The following is a 20,012-nucleotide window of genomic DNA, read 5'->3' on the forward strand; positions in this document are numbered from 1 at the left end:
TTCTGGTTAAAGACCATTCAAAAACTAGTAAAAAAGCTTTATGACAAATTTTTCCACGATTCATACGAGTGTCACAATCTAAAGAGGAAGATCAGGTCCCATAAGAAGCAATGTATTAGAATAGGAAAAAGTGGTTTGTTTCTTGTTTTCTTTTTTTTTAATTTTTATTTTAAAAGGCAATTATAATAAAATAAAAAAAATTTAAAGAAAAAAAAAACGAATAAAAAAATTTATCAACTTATTGAATTGAAGCTATGAAAGCCGTGATCTCAATAATATAGTAAAAAAAATATAAAAATACACCTTTTTTTGACACCGCATCAATGTCTTTTTTTTCTAAATTGATAAACTATTAATATAAATTTATTACCAATTTAGCAACCCCCACTAAAAGAACCCTAACTAAAATAAAACTATTATTACTATTATTTTTTTTCCAGATATTTATACCTTGTCCTAACCTTTATGCTGCTATTACTATTATTATAAATATTATCTTTCTTGTCAATGTCCTTAAACCTTAAAACACCCTTTATAATATGATTAATATAATTATAAGTAATATTTTCCTTATAAATGCCTTAAAACCTTAAAACCCCCCGTATAATTCTATTTCCATACTATTATTATCCTCATAAATGTTCCGTAATATCAATACCCTCTGTATATTTCAAATATATATTTCTTAATATTTATATTCATTTTATTTATCCTAGTAATTTATCAAGAAACCGCGTAAAATTGTCCCCATAATACTAATAATATTCATTAATAAAATAACTCATGACGTCACGAGATGAACACGACGCGTTTATAATTGTTGCCAGACATCCTCCTTCCTTCTCTCAAACCGCTTTTCCTACTCTAACTCGTAGCGCAAACGGGCCGAATTTGCCGCCACAATACCCCGAAAACCCCGCGCTTACGTCATCTGACCATGTGCGACTCGATAGTGACGTCGTCCGTATGCCTTTACATTGGGTCAATTTGGTGCTGGACCGCCAACGTTATTGTACCATGAGCTGGCTCCCTGTGTCTCGAGGGTATGACTGGTTGATTGGAACGGCTTATTTTTGGGGGTTTTTCTTAAATAACAGCGGGCCTCCGGAAAATGGTAATATTTGAAGAAAAACGGTTTTTTGTGGATTATAGCCAGATAGTGTCCGGTGGTTTCAGAAAAAAAATGGTTTTCGTAGGTGTCATAGGTATGCCGGTATAAAGCGTCAAAGTTAAAAAAAGGTGTAGAGCAAAAACTGCTCTACGTAGAAGACTGTAGACTATGTCGAAAAATAGGATTTAAAAAGTTCTTAAAATGCTGAAAGCTTGAAATTTCTAGGTGCCGCCAATAAAGAGTTATTAAGAAAAGTAGAAAAAAACGGTCAAAAAAAGGCTCAAAAAGGGGTTTATATTTGTTAACACAGCTCACCCCGTATAATACGTAGCACCATGAATGATACCTCTATTTAATCCTAAAGGATTAGGCTTTCAAACGGTGTAAACAAAAAAAATTAAAAAAATTTTTTAGAAGTAGAAAAAAATTTATTTCTCGAAAAATTCACTTTTTTTTTTTTCGAAAAAAAAAATTTTAAGTTTGAGCTCGTTTATCTCGGAAGAAGTTTCTTTTGGAAAAAAATAGTTAAGATAAAAAAGAAAGCTACATTTACGTAGAAAAGGGCTGTTTTATTCGCATTATCGGGAACATTACCGTTTAGGCCTCACGGCCGTTTAAGTCCGCGAGGTACCGCGCAAAAAGTTCAAATTTCATTCACAGAAAAATCCGACTTCCAATGGGTTTTTTTTTTTAAGCTCCCCTTCTGCACTGCTTCCCATGAAGGGCTTTGACGTCTGTGAGTTTCAGAAAATTCGGCTCAGTCAGTTTTTCACAAACCTCTGCAGCGGCTGTTTTCGCGAAAAATGCGGTTTTTTGCCACGCCCGCCCCTTCGGGGCGGCGTGGCCAAAAAAAATCTACACCGTCACGTAGCCTCAACCTTCCCACATAAAACGGTGAAAACCAGAAAAAAAAATTCGCCATAGAAGCAAAGTTATTAACGTTCATGTGACGCAGGGTCCCGAAAATCACTCAACTATGTACGGTGCGTTCTTACAATACGCGAAGCGTATTGTAATAACTTGGAAAGTTTGGCGCTGGCGACTATACTGCGATTTTTTCACATAAATACTAGTATTAATGTGAAAAAAGAGTGGGTTGCTCGATATATGAAAAAAAAATATGGCACAAAGCGCCCCACGCTTTTTTCACCTTAATACTAGTATTTTCCGTTTCTTTGTTTTCAGCTTATATTAAAAATTATTTTTTACTTTTTAGTTTGATATGCTCTAAAAGCGTGTTTTTTAAACTATATTTATTTATTGTTATTATTATAATTATTTATGTCATTGGAAAAAGTCAAAGTTATCATCTGCTCCGATAACAAAAAAAATTATTTCATCATCTGATTTTGGAAAAGAAATTAAAGCGGTGTATAATGATTCGGTACTACAAGAATATATATATACAGCTAAAAGGCAGAAAATTGAAAATACCTTAATGCGATATGAAAACATTGATAAATATTCGGATCTTTCAATCCATAGCTTAGCAATTTCATACAAAAATTCATTACAAGCAGAAATAAGCTCAACATGCTTTGTTGAATTTATTAAAACAAAAATGAAAAATCAGTTAATTTTAGATGTAGAAAATGATACTAGAAAACAGAGTGAGAGCAATATTTGGCAGGAAATGAGATATGGGCGAATTACTGCATCAAAGGCTTATGCTGTGACCAGATGTCGAGTTTTAGATGGATGTTTAGTCGAAAGCATTTAAGGGCAAAACTTTTTCAAACAAGAGCAATGAAGAGGGGATTAAATCTGGAAAGTGACATTTTAAAAGTATTGGAAAACCAAATGGGGCAAAAATTCTCGAAAGCAGGAATATTTCTTTCTCAAGAAAATCCTCTAATAGGTGCCTCTCCTGATGCTATAAATAGTACATCTGTAGTTGAAATTAAAAGTCCAACAACCGAAAAATCATGTTTAAATTACATAGATTCCGACGGAAATATTAAGAAAAAATACTTGTATCAAATTCAGATACAAATGTATCTTAGTAATAGAGCGCATGGAATTTTTGTCATCTCACATCCCGATTTTGAAAAATCAAAAAAAATTACAATTAAACATTGTGATTTTGATGAAAAACTTGTGAAATCTGTAATAAAACAACTGAATAAATTTTGGTTGGAAAACATTTTTAATAAAATAATGTAAAATATTACTTTGTGTACTTATTTCACTAAATAATCTTGTAAATTAATAATTCCACAAACTATTTGCACTATTAAATCTAAATATTTAACTAAACTTAAATGAACACTAGCATGAGGTTGAAGAATGGAAAATTCCCTTATTCGAGAAATCACTCGTTCAACATGTATTCTTAAGCTTGCAATTCTTTTTGATTCTGTTACTTCATTCTTCGAACTTTTTTGACTTGATGAAACAGATGGTGGTCTAACCAGTTGATTATTATTGGCTAAAAGTTGATTTTCGAGATGCTTAAACCCTCTGTCGGCCATTACTTGAGCCCCTGGATCTAATTTTGCCAAAAAAGTTGATTCTTCAACTATCATTTTATCAGTAGTTCTACCACCAAAGCCACTAGAAATGTAAGAAATAAAACCATTTGGTGTGCATGCTATTAAATATTTCATAGTGTTACAACCTTTATATTCTGACCATGAAAGAGACTGTAGTATTGGGTTGCTTGGTTTTTGTATCGATATTTCAAAACAGTCAATAATACATTGAACATTTTTATATCTATGCCTAAAGGGAATAGGAAGTTTTTCTTGGACATCATTTAATGATTTAAATTGCACAAATGGATAAAGGTAACCTGCTAATAAAGGTATAGTTTTTTGAATAATATTACATACCCTAGCAACTTGTATGCCAAAATCGTCAGCTAATATTTTATAGGATAAATTTAGTTTTATCTTTTTGAAAGTTAAAAAAATATCTAATCTATCTAATTTACATTTTTGCGCTAGAATATTTACAATAAACAATGAATGGCTAGGAATACCTATATAAAGTTTTGGATTTCTTTCTATTAAAAACGTAGATCTTTTTCGTATTTCTTCTGAAAAGTCCATATTCTCCATATATTGCGTATTGTCAGAATCCGACATACTTAGCTGTGACAAGCTAAATGTGGACGTAGAGCCGCTAGTGGAAATAGAGATAGAATTATTTTTTTCAGCAAACCGCATTATCTTCGAATCATTTTGCTTAAATGCACATTTTCTTTTTTTCTTCTCTTTTTCCACTGGCACCAAATCATCTGGCATACATTGAATTCCCTTGCTGCGACTTTCTACCTTAAATAAAACTTGAATGCCTACATCTTTTTGTTTCGGTTCTGTTTCGCTTGTCACGTTATCTTCTTGCTCAACATCCTCGATTTCAGCAGAAGTCCCAGGAAGTAGTAAACTATAAATCAAAGACCGCTGTTCTTTTTTTTGTAAAAACTTCGACTGTTTCGCTTTATGTGCTGTTACTCGACTTTTTTGGCAATCAAAAAATCTCGGTACTACATTTGGCTTAATAAGAATATTACCTTTTTTCATAGTTTTTAAATACATATAATTTTCTATGTCTTCTTTTACCTAAAAGAGGTTAAAGATATAAAATATTTTTTATTCTGCGTTATCATCGCAAACTTTAACTTACATCAAAATGATCCTCACAACAATAAACGTGTGATTTACCAGAAACAAAAACTTCTCGACGCATAGCTTTTTGCCAAACCTTCCTAGCTGTAGGATCAGAAGGCACGTTATAAGGGGCATTTTTTGAGGTATTAGGACACTCAGGTACAATACAATATTTCCTTGTAGTTTTTTTGTCACTCATGGTACACCAGAAATTAAATTAAAAAGAGTTACAGAACAGAAAACACCACACGAATACTCGCAACAGACTAAACAAACACGTTTTTTAATTCGATTTCCACTGTTTCTGGCCGTCTCCCGATACCGCGGCGCGGTCGCACCGTCTCGTCTGCTGCATCGTGACGTCACCCGAAGCTCCGCCCCGTTTTCGCGTGGAGCAACTTTGTTAATTTTTTTAAGGGGTTAAAAGTAGGAATAAAAATCTAAAAATTTGGGAATTTACTTTATAGGTGTTTTTCTTTCGATTTGTAAAATAAAAAAAAAATCGAGAACGGGCCCATTGATGATGTAAATATCTTTTGACGACGTCACTGGTAAAGATTCATTGTGTCGATGGAATCGGTTTTTTTCTCTAATATACGTTATCTGCATTCATTTAATTTTGAATGTTAACTTCTTTATAGTGTCTTATCATATTTTATTTAAAAAAATGCTTCATATTTTATTAAAGAGGAACAGTAGTTTTGTCTTGTACCTGTCAAAATAAGTGACAATTTTTAATGACTAACTCTTTGACCATAATTTTTTATATACAGCCAAAACTAATTCTCACTGAGATACCTGGTACAGTACTATAAAAACACTGATTTTTTTATATTTACTGCCAAATTCTTTTACATCAATACCAAATCCAAAGAAATGAATTATTTGACTGTAACATAAATGAATTTATGACTTAGGTGGACCACACGATAATAATGTACCTGGTGAACCCGGAGGGAGATTTTGTCGATTATTATGGACAGAACCGGAACGCCGATGACATCGTCACATCCATTAAAGTGCACGTGTCAAAATTTGACAGTCACAAACGCAGCTTTTTCTAAGTCCGTATTTTAAGAGTGAATATTGTTGATTATTTGTTACGACCGTTAAGTAATTATTAATAGTGCATTTAATAAGACTTTGTTTAATTATCTTCTTATTATATTTGCCACATTGTTTTTAATAAAAGGTGATATTTTTAATAGGACGTTTAAATGCGTTTAAATGTAATTGCATACTAATCAACAGTTTTTAAATTAATCCTTAACTAATAATTTCGTTTTTTTTTGAAAATGAATACAAATTTTCATATCCGTTGCGTGTTAAATGTACATTTAATAAAGTGATTTTTTCACTGTTTAATAGCCGGTTTAATTGATTTATAAGGCGGGTTTCGATACGGTTCTGGGCCGTATTTTTCTTTCAGGCAAAATGCGGTTGGCGTGCTTGTTTCTGATAGTTTTAGCGGTCCGTTGCGGGGATGCCGCGGTAAGATTTTTTTTCTTTGCTTATTTTCAATGTTTACATTTTTCTTAATACAGGGTGTTTGGCGGAGGGTTAGCCAAACTTGGTGGGTATATAGATAGGCTCAGATAGAAGATATTTTCTTAATAAACTTGTGTTCTAAAAGTCTCGGGTTTTTTTATATCATTGATTTTGTGTTATTTTCAGGATTTAAAAAAAATATGCCTTTTGACATCTTTAAATTTTTTCAGTATATTTTTTACATTTGTATTTAGTCTGTAATGTATCCTAAATCTAAAAAAAATCAATATCAAGTACAAATAATACCGAAATAATTCGTTTTGAGCTCAAAAAGTTAATACAAGTAGCAAAAGAAGTTATGAAAGGTAACTTTAACTTGACGCAAAAAAAAACTAAAATCTATCAAGATGTTCAGGTAGTTTTAAAGAACATCTCCAGTTAATACTCTTTTCAATGATATACGATGTATAACACAAAGCCGACTAACTCGCCACAATTCATGACTTTAAAGGACAATAAAGTAAAAAAAAAATTTTTTTTTAATTTTATGTATTTATTTCAAAATTACAAATTTTATTAAAACTGCGCTCCCCTGGCTACGTCGCCGTCGCATTTCCACTGTCGTAAGACGAAGCCGCATCTCTTTTCTGATAGTTTGAAAAGCGGCATTGATTCTTTGAATTAAGTGGTCTAGATTGTCAATTTCCACCTCGTACGAGTTCTTTTGCACGTCCTCATTCGTAAAAATCGAGAGGGGTCCAGAAATTCTCTAACGGCGACCCGATAGTGGCAGGACACCCGTCATTCTAGAAGACGATTCGTCGAGACGTCTTCATTAAATATGGGTATATCAGCCAATAATTGTGCGAGATCATTTTGTAAAAAATGTAAGTAATTGTCCCCGATGAGGTGTCTCCCAATAACACCTGCCCAAACATTAACACTGAATCTTGTTTGGAAAGACTTGGCTCTGGTCAAATGCGGATTTACGTTTTTGTTTTCCCAATAATGTAAATGATGTTGGTTAAATATCCCCGCACGTGTAAATATTGATTCATCTGTCCATAAGATGCTTTTTAAAAAGTGTCCATTTTCAACGTCTGCGTGAAGCAAAAAGCGGCAAAATTGTACCCGTCGCTCATAGTCGGAAACATCTTGTCGAACTTGCATTGTCTTATTTATTTAATGTAACACGACGTTTCGGTTGGTAAATATCTCCAACCGTTATCAAGTGTAAACTGACAGCAAACTACTATTCTATAGGCTTATATACTAGATGTGTTGTTGTTCTCCACTGATTCTCCGGTCTAGCAATTTTACGCTCTTGCCGGTTTAATGATGTGTTTTTATCTTGCTTATAGGCGCCTATCTTTAGTTTACTGGGTCGCATCGAGGTCCTCTAGCTTATGATGGCACGGATCGTGGGATTGTACTGACTGGGATGTGGAAACGTAGGTTATATTTATCAGGCTGGGTGGGCGGCTGGGATTGGTTGGATTCACAGGTCTAGGACACGCCCACCCAGCTCGTCGGTTTTTGGCCGGTGTTGTTTATTTTGTTTTTTTAAAAAGAGAGAAAAAAATGTGTTATGATTTTTATGGTAATAGTAATTTAAAAGCCGGATTTGATGTTAATTTATTTAGTTTGGAGATTAAGTTTTCTATTTTTGAGTTTATTTCATCCTTCGGCAAGGATAAGAGCGTTAATAAATTATTATTTTGTATGGGTGTTTTTAACCGTTTAGCCTCTGAGTCGGGATCTTTTACAGTTTCAGTCCCCCTGAACATCGGGCCCAAAGTGGGCTCTCTTTTTAACGCATCGGCGTATTTTCTGTTGATTTTAATAAAATTTGGGTTCTTTGGACAGCGCCAATAGCTGGCCGGATGGTCGCCGCCGCAATTGCAACACCGGGCCGGTGTTGTACGTTCTTTTTCGCATTTTGAGTAATGATGCTTTCCTTCGCATTTATGACAACGCGGCCCCGCGTTGCAATTGCTCGCGGCGTGTCCGAACTCCTGACAGCGATGGCACTGTCCCACCTGTTTTATATTATTAATTTGAAACGTTTTGAGGCGCTCCACTTTGACCCTGATGTTCATTATATTGTCGACTTTATAGATATCTTCCTGCTCTTTTTTGATCAGGAAGCGGATGAGGTCCGTCTGCCTTTTACGACCTGGGCCGGTGTTAAACCAGCCCATTTCTTCAGGCTCGAACCCCATCCGTTTCAGCTCACTCTCTATTTCCTCCAGTTTAAAGTTTCTGTCGAAACCTCTTAGGATCAAGTTTAACTTTCTGTCCTCCTCCAGGAAGAAGGAGTGGAATTCCATCTCCCTTTCCCTGAGGAGGGCAGTTAGACTCCTGTGATCCTGGGCTGTTTTCGGGAAGAGTGCCAAGCCCAGCCTCTCCTTTTGAACTTTAAGAATATTGATTTTTTTTTCCATTATTGTCGCGTATTTTTTAGCCCAGTTTGAGGTGTCTCTGATAACGACCTTTGGTATTCTTGGGTTGCTAGGCTTTGCACTCCCCCCTTTACCCGCAACAGACAACTCGCTGAGGGGCATAAAGAGTGGGCTTTTTTGAGGTTTTGGGTCCCGTTTACCCAGATTGCTGTTAATTGCAGCATCTGGGCGCGCTGAGGGACCAGGTTCTTCAGTATCTGTATTAGATTCAGAATCGGATTTCAACATCTCCTCCTCTCGTGGGGAGGAGATGTTTGCCTCTTTTCTGGATCTTTTACGTTGATTTTTATTTTTTTCATTATCGTTCAGCTGGTCCCTCAGCGCGCCCAGCTGCTCGGCAATGTTTTTATTTTCATTTTCGAGTTGTTCATTGATTTTTAAAATTTTTTCCATATTGTCATTAGTTTCCCGCAATTGAGCATTGAAGATGCGGACTTGATCCTTGAGGAGGTCGATCTCTTCCTCAGTACTTATAAGTTTATTTTTAAGTCGCTCGTTTTCGCTTTCGAGCGTTTTATGCTTTAAATTTTTTTCCTCAATGCTCGATTGCAGGTTTTTAATTTGGAACTCCAGTGAAGTGCAGATGTCTTTATAGACCTCTGCACTGAAAACTGGGCTGTTTCCTTCCATGTTTGGGGCAGGATTTAAGGACTGGGAAGGGGTTTTTTGATATCTCCGTTCAAGGAGGGGTTTATGGACGGGGTAAGGAGTGCCAGCTAGAGACTTACCCCGCTCTAGTTCATCTCGGTTTTCATTTGACGTGCTCTGGCGTCTTTGACGTCGGTGGTTCGGCCCCCCGCTGACTATGGGGGGCGAGTTATTGCTGTTTTCCGCCGTTTCTGATAGGTTTTTGGTATACTGCTAGGGTTGGTAGGTTGTGGTTTGCCGTTTTTGACTGCTACTGCAACTGCAACTGCCCAACTGCAACTAACTGCCAACTGCCACAACTGCCGGGATGTGGAAACGTAGGTTATATTTATCAGGCTGGGTGGGCGGCTGGGATTGGTTGGATTCACAGGTCTAGGACACGCCCACCCAGCTCGTCGGTTTTTGGCCGGTGTTGTTTATTTTGTTTTTTTAAAAAGAGAGAAAAAAAAGGTGTTATGATTTTTATGGTAATAGTAATTTAAAAGCCGGATTTGATGTTAATTTATTTAGTTTGGAGATTAAGTTTTCTATTTTTAAGTTTATTTCATCCTTCGGCAAGGATAAGAGCGTTAATAAATTATTATTTTGTATAGGTGTTTTTAACCGTTTAGCCTCTGAGTCGGGATCTTTTACAGTTTCAGTCCCCCTGAACATCGGGCCCTTGGTACCTTTGGTATCTTAGGACTGCTAGGCTTTGCACTCCCCTCTTTTCCCGCAATAGATAAACTATTGAGGGGCATAAAGAGTGGGTTTTTTTGAGGTAGTGTGTCCCGCTTCCCCAGTTTGCCATTTATTGCAGCATCTGGGCGCGCTGAGGGACCAGGTTCTTCCGTATCAGTGTTTGATTCGGAATCTTCAGATTGTAACATCTCCTCCTCTCGCGGGGAGGAGATGTTAGCCTCTTTTCTGGATCTTTTCCGTGTGTTTTCTTTTTTTTGATTGTCGTTTAGCTGGTCCCTCAGCGCCCCCAGCTGCCCGGCAAAGTTTTTATTATCATTTTCAAGCTTTTCATTTATTTTTAATATTTTCTCTATATTGTCATTTGTTTCCCGCAATTGAGCATTGAAGATGCGGTTTTGATCCTTGAGGAGATCGATCTCTTCCTCAGTGTTTTTAAGTTTGTTTTTGAGTCTTTCGCTTTCGAGCGTTTTATATTTTAAATTTTTTTCTTTAATGCTCGATTGCAGGTTTTTTATCTGAAACTCAAGGCTTGTGCAGATATCTTTATAAACCTCAGCACTGTATATTGGACTTTTTGCTTCCATGTTAAGGGCAGGATTTAAGGACTGGGTGGGGGTTTTTGGGTATCTCCGTTCAAGGAGAGGTTTTTGGGAGGGGTAAGGAGTGCCAGCTAGAGACTTACCCCGCTCTAGTTCTTCTCGCTTCTCATTTTCGTTTGTGCTCTGGCGTCTCTGATGTCGGTGGTTTGGCCCCCCGCTGACTATGGGGGGCGAGTTCACGCTGTTTTCCGCCGTTTCTGGTTGGTTTGCTCGCTGCTAACTAGCTGCTCGTCTAACTGCCAACTGCCAACTAACTGCCCAACTGCCAACTGCCTACTAGATGTGTGTAGCGATGTGGAAGGGAAAGTCATCCGTGAAAAGAGTTGGGGGGGGGGGGGGGAGGACACGCCTCTCTCTAGACCCTACACTGTCCTGAGAGTAGAGGCTTCCAGATTGGGTATATCGACGCTTGGCTGGCTGAAGATCCTCTGATTCTGTGAAATGAAAGCTGCCTCTATGAACTTCTTCTTCCGCCAGTGCTGTTCCTTGTGCAGAATCTTGGCTTCTGACCAATGGATATTGTGTCCATTATGCCACGCGTGCTCTGCTATTCCGGATTTGGAAACCTCTCCTCTTTGGGTCCAGCTGCGATGTTCCTTCGCTCTGATTTCTAGGGGGCGCTTCGTTTCACCTATGTATGAGTCACCGCACTCACATGGGATCCGGTAGACGCAATTTTTGGTATCCAACATGCCATCTGGTTTGGTCTTTGATACCACGCTTCTGATAGTGGTCCTAGATCTAAAGGCAGTTCTAATATTGTACTTGCTGGCAATGCGTCGGATTTGTTCCGATGTACCCCTAATGTAAGGTATGGGTAGAAGTCTGGTTGTCGTGGTGGCCTCGTCTCTGATTTGATTTGGACGCGTCCTTTGGATGGTCCTACTTATTAGCTTCTTTGGATATCCATTCTGTCGTAGGTCTTTGTAGATGGTATCCACTTCAGTCTTGAGATCCTCGTCGTTTCTACAGATGGTTCGAGCTCTATTGTAGAGGAATCTTATGATGCCTACTTTGATGGTTGCAGGATGGTTGGACTCATAGTGAAGAGACTGGCCTGTGTGTTGGTTTTCTATAAACTGAAGTTCGTAGACTTCCACCGACCTTTTTAACGAGGACATCTAGAAAAGGTAGAGCTGAGTCCTTCTCTGTCTCCATCGTGAACTTGATTGTTGGTCTGAAACTGTTGAGGTGAAGCAGAAACTCCTGAAGTGCTTTTTCCTCTTTGTCCCAGATGATGAAGGTGTCGTCCACATATCGAAGCCAGAGCTTGGGTTTGCAATGGGAGGCATCTATTGCATGTTCCTCGAACCATTCCATGAAGATGTTTGCTATTACTGGGGAAAGAGATGAACCCATCGGAAGTCCTTCGTCTTGGGCGTAGAATCTATCCTTGACCTGAAAGTAAGAATTACGAAGACAGATCTCCAAAAGTTCCATCACCCATTCCATTACACTTGATAACGGTTGGAGATACTTACCAACCGAAACGTCGTGTTACATTAAATAAATAAGACAATGCAAGTTCGACAAGATGTTTTCACTGTACCATTGTCTACCACCTTCAAAAACAGCTCATAGTCGGCTTGTAGAAGACCTACAATAAAGTATCACGATGCCAGTAAAAATTGCGGAATTAAGTTGTTGATGTAGTATGAAATTACCTTGCGCTGGGGTGTAATGTAAAGGATGCCTTCCTTCTGCCTTGACAACTGACCATGCTTTCCATGTAGAAATGTGCAGATTTGTAGCTACTTTTCTTGTACTAGTGGTGCGATCCTCATCGAATGCGCGAATTTTGTTTTCATCTACAGCAACATCATACTGCCTCCGATTGATCCTCGGTTCTTGAACATTTAGATTACCTGTTTCCCTTAATCGACGAAAAGTATTAGCAAAAGTGTTGTGGTGGGGCACACGCCCATTGGGATATTGCTCCTCATAAATTCTTTGTGCTTCTTGCGTATTACCATTGGCTCTTCCATAAGCAAAGACATTATCGGCGTATTCTTCGGTAGTGTATGCAGCCATTGTGGCGATAATGATACGAAAATAAGGAAAGTCACAAAAACAATATAAAAACTCAATTAACAGCGATAATAAAAACAGTATTAACAATAACAACTACAGAAACGATACAATACTAAATTAACGACTTGGGTACGTAAGAACGCTAAAAAGTTACACCACAACAAATGTCAAATGACAACAACAATATGTAGCACATATTGTTGTTATCATAACAACAATCCCATAGCATGTTCCACGATCTCCTCATTTGACCATTCAAAGAATCGATGCCGCTTTTCAAACTATCACAAAAGAGATGCGGCTTCGTCTTACGACAGTGGAAATGCGACGGCGACGTAGGGCATGTATTAGAGCCAGGGGTGCGCAGTTTTAATAAAATTTGATATAAATACATAAAATAAAAAAAATATTTTTTTTTAGGTTTCATTTAATAGTTTTAAAAAAACATCCTAGACGTTTAATTTTTTTAAACAGGACGCAGCATTAAATAGTTATTTAAATAAATTTTAGATGACTGAGAAGCAAATGAAGGCCGCAGTACGACTAATTAAAAATGCCTGCGTACCAAAATCAAAAGTAACCGAAGGTATGAAAAAAAACTAAATTATAAACGGTTAATAAAACTATTTTATTAAACCTTTTCAGAACAAATCGAAGCTATGCAGCATGGGAATTTCGACCTAGAGAAAAGTGCTATGGTATAATCATTTCTTTACATTTAAATTTATTGTATTTTTATATATATTCATTTTAGTGTTACGTGCATTGCGTTTTAAACTATTATAAACTGGTATGTAATTTATAATTATTTTATAATTATAATTATGCGTTATGGCAATATGTCCATATTTTTATAGTTAAAAATTTGTAGTCTATTTTAGTTGTACTTTATTTTTAGACCTTGATGCACTTTATGGGTCAGACTGGAGGTCATAGTAAAGAGCAAGTCGCTTAAAATGAATAGCACTTTTTGTTAGCTTTTGGACTCTTGACTTTTAGTAATACTTTTTACAATACTTGGGTTGACCGACTTGGACGACCTTGTCACCAACTTTCTTTCATTTTCCGAATTTAGCCGAAGTATTAACAAGTAGTGCAGGGTAGATAAACCTATTTGTATAGATAGGTAATCTACATCTGGACTTCGCCTCTTTTCACAATACCAACGTACAATGTTTAGAATACACCATAATTTCTAAATCAAACTTGTTAAATTGTGAAAATAAAGTCTTTTGCCTGTTATTTGCACGGAAATTTTGGCAGCTGTAACACAAATTGGCCAGTCGTGTATACTAAGCACATATTTATTAATTTCTTTGCAGCAATTGCCCGACAATTCTTTTGATTGGGAAACGGGAATCAAGATTATCGAAACGCAAGCGCCATCTTCAATAGCGAGTTTTGCGATTGATGCAATGAAAGCTTGTAAAGACGCTGGTAAAGTAAAATAAAATTAAATAATTAGTTACAAAACAAAAATAAGATAATTAATTAGTCTTTATAAATTAGTTGAAGGGAGCCAAAGTAAATGCATTCTTAAATTTTCATATGAATCAAATGTCTAGTCTGTATAAATGTAATATTTTATTTTGTAGTCAAAACCCCCGGAGAAAAATGCAAAGCCGCGATGGAAATTGCCAGGTGTATATATGAGTTTAATCCAGAAGTGAGTATATATTTTCTCCTGGTAATTCAGTTACTTCCGTGACATTAAAAATAAAGAATGAAATAATTTAATTTTTTATTTTTTAACACGCTTATATTAGCTTAGGTTGTATCTATGTATGTATGTATGTACATATGTAAAGTAATCTTTTAGTTTAATTTTCATTGGTTTCTAAAAGTCTGATCAACTTGAAACATTTACACGTATCAAGGACCGATGACTATCCAATAATTTGATACTTTCCCAATTAACAGATTCCCATTATCCTTATTAGGATTGCCAGGATTAATAAATTATAAAGAGTTTTAATGACAGCAATAGAAAGTCGAACAATCAATCATAATTAATTACCTCAAATCAAAATCATAAAAAAATTTAAGTTAAGCACGGCCACTGCTGCCCCGATCTTTCACCCTGTGGCTGCAGTATACCATACTGAGCCATACCCACCTTGCCTAAGCCGGGAAACTTCTGTTACCAGCGATTCCTTTCCTTCATTGATTACAAAGAGCCTGTCTAGCTGCGTAACCTTGGTTTTGTCCGTTATTAGTGTCATTTGCCCAAGGTCCGGTATCTTATGACCATTGTGCCATTCGACAGTAGTCTATTCTGATATTGCTTCACCCTGTATTACGAAATGTAGTGGGCTCAGCGCTATCAGATTTTCTAAGGTAGCAGTCGGTATCGTTGCATCAACATCGCTCTTGCCGTACCTAGACATGCTATTCGTGGTGTCTTCTTGAGTGTTTGAATAACAGTCCTCATGCCACTACATTGGTGCTGCGTATGTAATGATAGATCTTACCATTGTTGTGTATACCCAGTGTATAATTTTTGGTGATAGATTCCCTGATCTGTCGAACATTCTCTTGCAATAAATAAGTGTTTTCGTGGCCTTGTTTGTGCTGTTTATTACATGCTTCTTGCAGCTAGAGTTTTTTTTTATCAAGGGTCACCTCTAGATATTTGACCTCATCTTTGAGTTGCAGGTGTTCGCCAAAGAACTAGAAAGACAACTAGAGTAGTTTTTGCGTGATTTATCCTTCTATGCACCAGTGTTCGACAACGTTCAGAGCTCTTTGCATTTTTTCGAATAGATGGGCTGTGGTAGAATGATATCATCTGCCTATCCCACAGAGAAGTCTCAGCAGGCTGTGCGATACAAGGTTCCACAGCAATGGTGAGAGTACTGCCCTCTGCGGTGTTCCCTGCATACCTTGGCTTTGACTCGCTGTCATCTTCCTATGGTTTAGTATTTGGTTGACCCAACCGCCTATCATAGGATATACACTTTGTGTAGCTCTGGCATGGTTGATTGAGTCATATGAGTTGTTGTGAAATGCTCTCTCAATGTCTAAGAACGCTCCTAGGGCGATTTCTTTGTTGTTTAAAGATTAATTGACCCTCTGGGTTATCTCGTAGATCGCTGATTCGCAAGATTTACTCGTTTGATAGACATATTGGTGTCAATATAGAGGATAGCCGTAATACATCGTCCCTGATATGCCTGTCTATAAGCTTTTCCTATGTTTTCAGGAGGAATTATGTAAGACAAGTCGGAAGAGTTTGGGTTTTGCGTATGGGTATGGGTCATGTTCCACTTTAGGCAGGAATACTACCTTCGTTTCTCTCCAACTCTCTAATATGTGCGCCCTGGCTAAGCTGACCCGCATTATTTTGCATAACAGCAGTTCTTTGCCCTGCTGTAGCGTGATAGGTATGATACCGTCTACTCCGGGAGACTTAAATGGTTTGAAAGTGTCTATCGCCCATTTAACTTTCTCGTAGGTTACAACCTTTTTTTGCTAGTTCTCCTGTTTGCCCCTGTTTGGGATAACGGTACACGGATATTGGGCCTGTGTTGTCTGGATAATTTCCAATCCCGGAAAGTGAGTGTTCAGCATTAGGCCAGGCGTTTCCTCCTCGATCCTTCTCGTTTTGCCTTTTTTATGGCATCTTTGATAGCCACTCCATAGTTCTTTTTGCACTGTGAAAGAGTTTTCTTCCTGTCCGCCTAATCTCGCTCAGCTTTTGGTTCCACCAGGAGGTGTTCCCTGCCTGCCATGGTGTACTTGGGGGATATAATTTTTCAAATGTATCTTTGATAGCATCTGTAACTAACTCTGTCAGTACTTCGGGTACCTTGATGGTTTTGGAGTGAATTTTCACACTTTTATTATGCATTGCCTTTATTTATACAAAATTCAGTAAAACCCAACATATTCAACTTCAGATTTTATAGAAGAAACTTCATACTCTCCTATTTTATGTTTCATGAACTTTCATGGATTTTCATTGAGGCATATACTTATTTTTGGTGCTTTGACTGATTGGTTTCACGTGTAATTTAAGAAGGTTTCTGGAAAGAATAATTCGGTTACAAGAACCCAAACATAATTTTAATATTACCTTCCTGTTTTAGGATATTAAACATGTATAATATTGTATTTAGTTTAATGTAATTTTTATTTCAGAAATACTTCTTACCTTGACCTGACAGATGTACTGACGGCCGTGCCAACTCTTTTATCTTTGACGCATGGTATTGTTTTTTATTTTATTTATCAACAAAGAGCAACATATTTATTAAAATGTTTGATTAATAATAGATATTTTAAATTAAATGAAACCAAGATAAGATTTCATTCTTAAAAGCTTCATATTTCATACTAATAATAAAGATTATGGCATTATATACGTTTTTTTTTTTTGAAAATGTTTAATACTTGCCTTAGAAAGAAAAAAAGAAAATGTGGTATATTACGTAAGAATAATCTTGTGTACAAGCATCCTACAAGCTAAAAAAACAAAACAAAAATACAATTTCAAAAATTGACAAAACAATGAACAAAATTAAACACAAGAAGACAAAACTTTTTGAACATACTTGAATTAAAGATAACTAAATAAAACAATCTATTACTAAATAAAGGTAAACTTGTTGACAAAACTAGAGAAAAAAACTTTCCAACATGTCCAAGGTTAAAACCTATCATTAAAAAAGTCATCCAGGTTATAATATGCCTTAGCCAATAAAAGCGACTTTAATTTTCTTTTAAATTTCTTAACATCCGATATATGTCTAACACATAGAGGAACATGATTGTAAATTTTTTTACTTATGTAAATTAATGAGTTTTTGGTAAGGAAAGACGTAGGAATAGGTAGGGGAACATCATTTACACGACGAGTCAAATGGCCAGTGTCAGAGGGTAGTTTGGGAATTTGGTGAATAAGAGCACCTGTTTCTAAGATAAAGAGTGAAAAAAGAGTTAGGATTTTTTCAGAAATGAAGAGGGATTTGCAAGAATCTCTTAACTTAGCAGAACACAGGTATCTAAATGCTTTTTTTTTTAATAACAAAGACAATGTTAAGTAGCCCCTTATTGGTTAAACCCAAAAAAGGCAAGCCATACCGAATATGAGATTCAATAAGTGAAAAGTACACTGAACGTGCAACCACCCCTCCCAGCTCTTGCTTTGCCATTCTTAATGCAAAACATCCATAAGATAATTTCCAGCTAAATGTAAAATATGATCTTCAAACCGAAGGCGACCATCAATGGTAATTCCTAGGAACTTGCAGCACTCTTTATTCTGCAAGAGGGAATTTTTGTCAAATATCAGACCCTGAACATCGCACTTAAACCCCATAATAGACGTCTTTCTTACATTAAACATGAGCCTGTTGGAAGCACACCACCCTGATAAAATCTGAAGGTCTTCAAGGATACAAGTCTTAATATAATCAGAATTTTTATGGCTCCATAGTATGGTGGTATCATCAGCAAACTGAACCACCTTGCCCTGCAGTTTCAATGAACTCAAGTCATCCACATACAGTAAAAATAACAGTGGTTCCAATACTGAACCCTGGGGAACGCCGCATTTTAGGGATCTAGAAGCAGACAAATGCCCAGACACTATAACCTTCTGAGTACGATTTGATAGATAGGATAGGATAGGATAGATAACAACTTTATTATCATTAAATGTATAGTACGGTAGGTTGTGTGCATTTATATTTGGAAATAGTGTGAATGCGATTTGATGCTAATTTTTGTAATTTTTGTTTGATCTAATACGCCTTGTTTGACCAGGCTATTTTTTGGTACCAAAAAACCGCTGATAGAATGTGGGCCAAACAGTTAAGAAATGCATGAATTGTCGACCTTGCAATGAGAGAACGTTTTTGACCGTAAAAAGGTAAATGTGTGCTGTGTAAAAGTTAAGGTCTAAGATTTCCTAGTCAGTCGTTCGGAAGTCAATGAAACAGCAAATTAGTATGTGACACTGTCACGTACAACAGCTCATGGGAGAGTTATAAGAAATGTTATAAGAGAAGTATTAGATACTTCTTGGTTAGATTAACAAGAAACACGTTTTTGTTAAGTTGAATCAGAAATTAAAATGCAGTTTTTGCTAAATTTACAACCGTTGTATTAATTTAAACAATGAATAAATACAAACAACAATAACCAACATACATAGTATATTATGCAGAATGTGAGCCTTAACGCGTCTCTACAATAATTAAATTATTGATTGTTTCGCGTAAGATATTCATTAATTTTAATTTTGTATTAGTCACAATAGATCAATGGGAGGTTATCGAAATAAATACCAGTCTTTAAAACCATCGTGTAGTTTATTTTCTTGGAAATTATAAAATGTTTCCGTCAAAAAAAATATATAATGCTATTTGATCATTGACGTATTTTATGATTTGAGCTGTGGTTGTATAAGATTATTTTCCATGGTAACATCGCATTGATGTTACCATGTTTGGTAACAGCGCATGACCATTGCAAGAATGACACAGTCGTTAATTTTCGTGCATTCTAGCGATGATTTTGGTAAAACATTGCTATGATTCTCATTAAATTCATTTTTGCAAAACTATCCCAAAATTATCTTAATTATGTATTTAAATTAACCGCCATAGAAATGACATTGTTATCTTTTAATTATTGGTTAGAAACTAAAAGACACCAGAGTTACGTTGGCAGCACTAGCTGCGATGACGCTATGAACAGGTCGCAGGCGGCGTTTTTTGTCGTTTTCACCGGGTCGTGGTTGCTTTTACCGGAGTAATGTTAGCAACGGAATACCAGCAACGGCGGTTGCCGGGTGGTCACGAGTCGCGCGCGATGTCGAAGCGGCGCTTATGAAAATTGATAATTTATTCAATACATGCAAAACTTTAGATGCATTATAACTTCCATTAGATGCATTTTCTCAACGCAAAAAATTCCTCTTTACTAAATTTGTTATGTTACGGCAGAATTAAAAAAATTATGAAAAATTTTATCGGAAAAAAATTATTTTAAACTCGATATAAGTCGTTTAAAAAGCCAAAAAACACCGTTGTTATGGTCGCAATTTGAGGATTTTTTTAGGGATGACAACTCAATTTTAAAAAACTATAATTTTTTTACTATGTTAAAAGAATAGACCAAATTCGGTATTTTCGACATTTGAAGGGTAAAAAAACACCGTTGCTAGGGCTAAAAAATTAAGATTTTTTTAAGAATGATAATAGAGTATCTATAGATACTTATTATATATGTCGTTTGAAAAAGCCGACGTATTTTAAAAAACTAGAATTTTTTTAGTCTGATAAAAGAATATACCAAATTCGGTATTTTCGACATTTGAAGGGTAAAAAAACACCGTTGCTACGGGTAAAAAATTATGATTTTTTTAAGAATGATA

At 36.2% G+C, this 20,012-nt stretch overlaps 2 protein-coding genes across 2 annotated transcripts in view; both read left to right on the top strand.

Annotated features, from left to right (window-relative positions):
* The window catches only part of LOC126737398 (protein SCO1 homolog, mitochondrial), a 38,714-nt gene extending 32,782 nt beyond the window's left edge, over nt 1-5,932 (top strand). The window contains exon 5 of the mRNA XM_050442289.1: nt 5,640-5,932. Coding sequence (XP_050298246.1) covers nt 5,640-5,786 — 147 coding nt within the window. The 3' untranslated portion in view covers nt 5,787-5,932. The remainder of the gene's footprint in view (nt 1-5,639) is intronic.
* A 132-nt stretch (nt 5,933-6,064) lies between these two features.
* LOC126737402 (general odorant-binding protein 72-like) lies at nt 6,065-16,992 on the top strand. The gene is made up of 7 exons (XM_050442294.1): nt 6,065-6,213; nt 13,142-13,217; nt 13,277-13,329; nt 13,386-13,421; nt 13,954-14,068; nt 14,227-14,297; nt 16,772-16,992. The coding sequence occupies exons 1-7, from the start codon at nt 6,157-6,159 to the stop codon at nt 16,787-16,789; spliced, it is 426 nt and encodes a 141-aa protein (XP_050298251.1). The 5' UTR covers nt 6,065-6,156; the 3' UTR covers nt 16,790-16,992.
* The last annotated feature ends 3,020 nt before the right edge of the window (nt 16,993-20,012 follow it).

This window comes from Anthonomus grandis, chromosome 6, assembly GCF_022605725.1.
Source record: "Anthonomus grandis grandis chromosome 6, icAntGran1.3, whole genome shotgun sequence".
Taxonomy (NCBI): Eukaryota; Metazoa; Arthropoda; class Insecta; order Coleoptera; family Curculionidae; genus Anthonomus; species Anthonomus grandis.

Excerpts from the sequence above, each read along its gene's own strand:
- LOC126737402 (XM_050442294.1), top strand. The coding sequence starts at position 6,157 with ATGCGGTTGGCGTGCTTGTTTCTGATAGTTTTAGCGGTCCGTTGCGGG. Across the intron at positions 6,214-13,141 it reads TCCGTTGCGGGGATGCCGCG|ATGACTGAGAAGCAAATGAA; the intron begins GTAAGATTTTTT and ends AATAAATTTTAG. Across the intron at positions 13,330-13,385 it reads ACCTAGAGAAAAGTGCTATG|TGTTACGTGCATTGCGTTTT; the intron begins GTATAATCATTT and ends TATTCATTTTAG.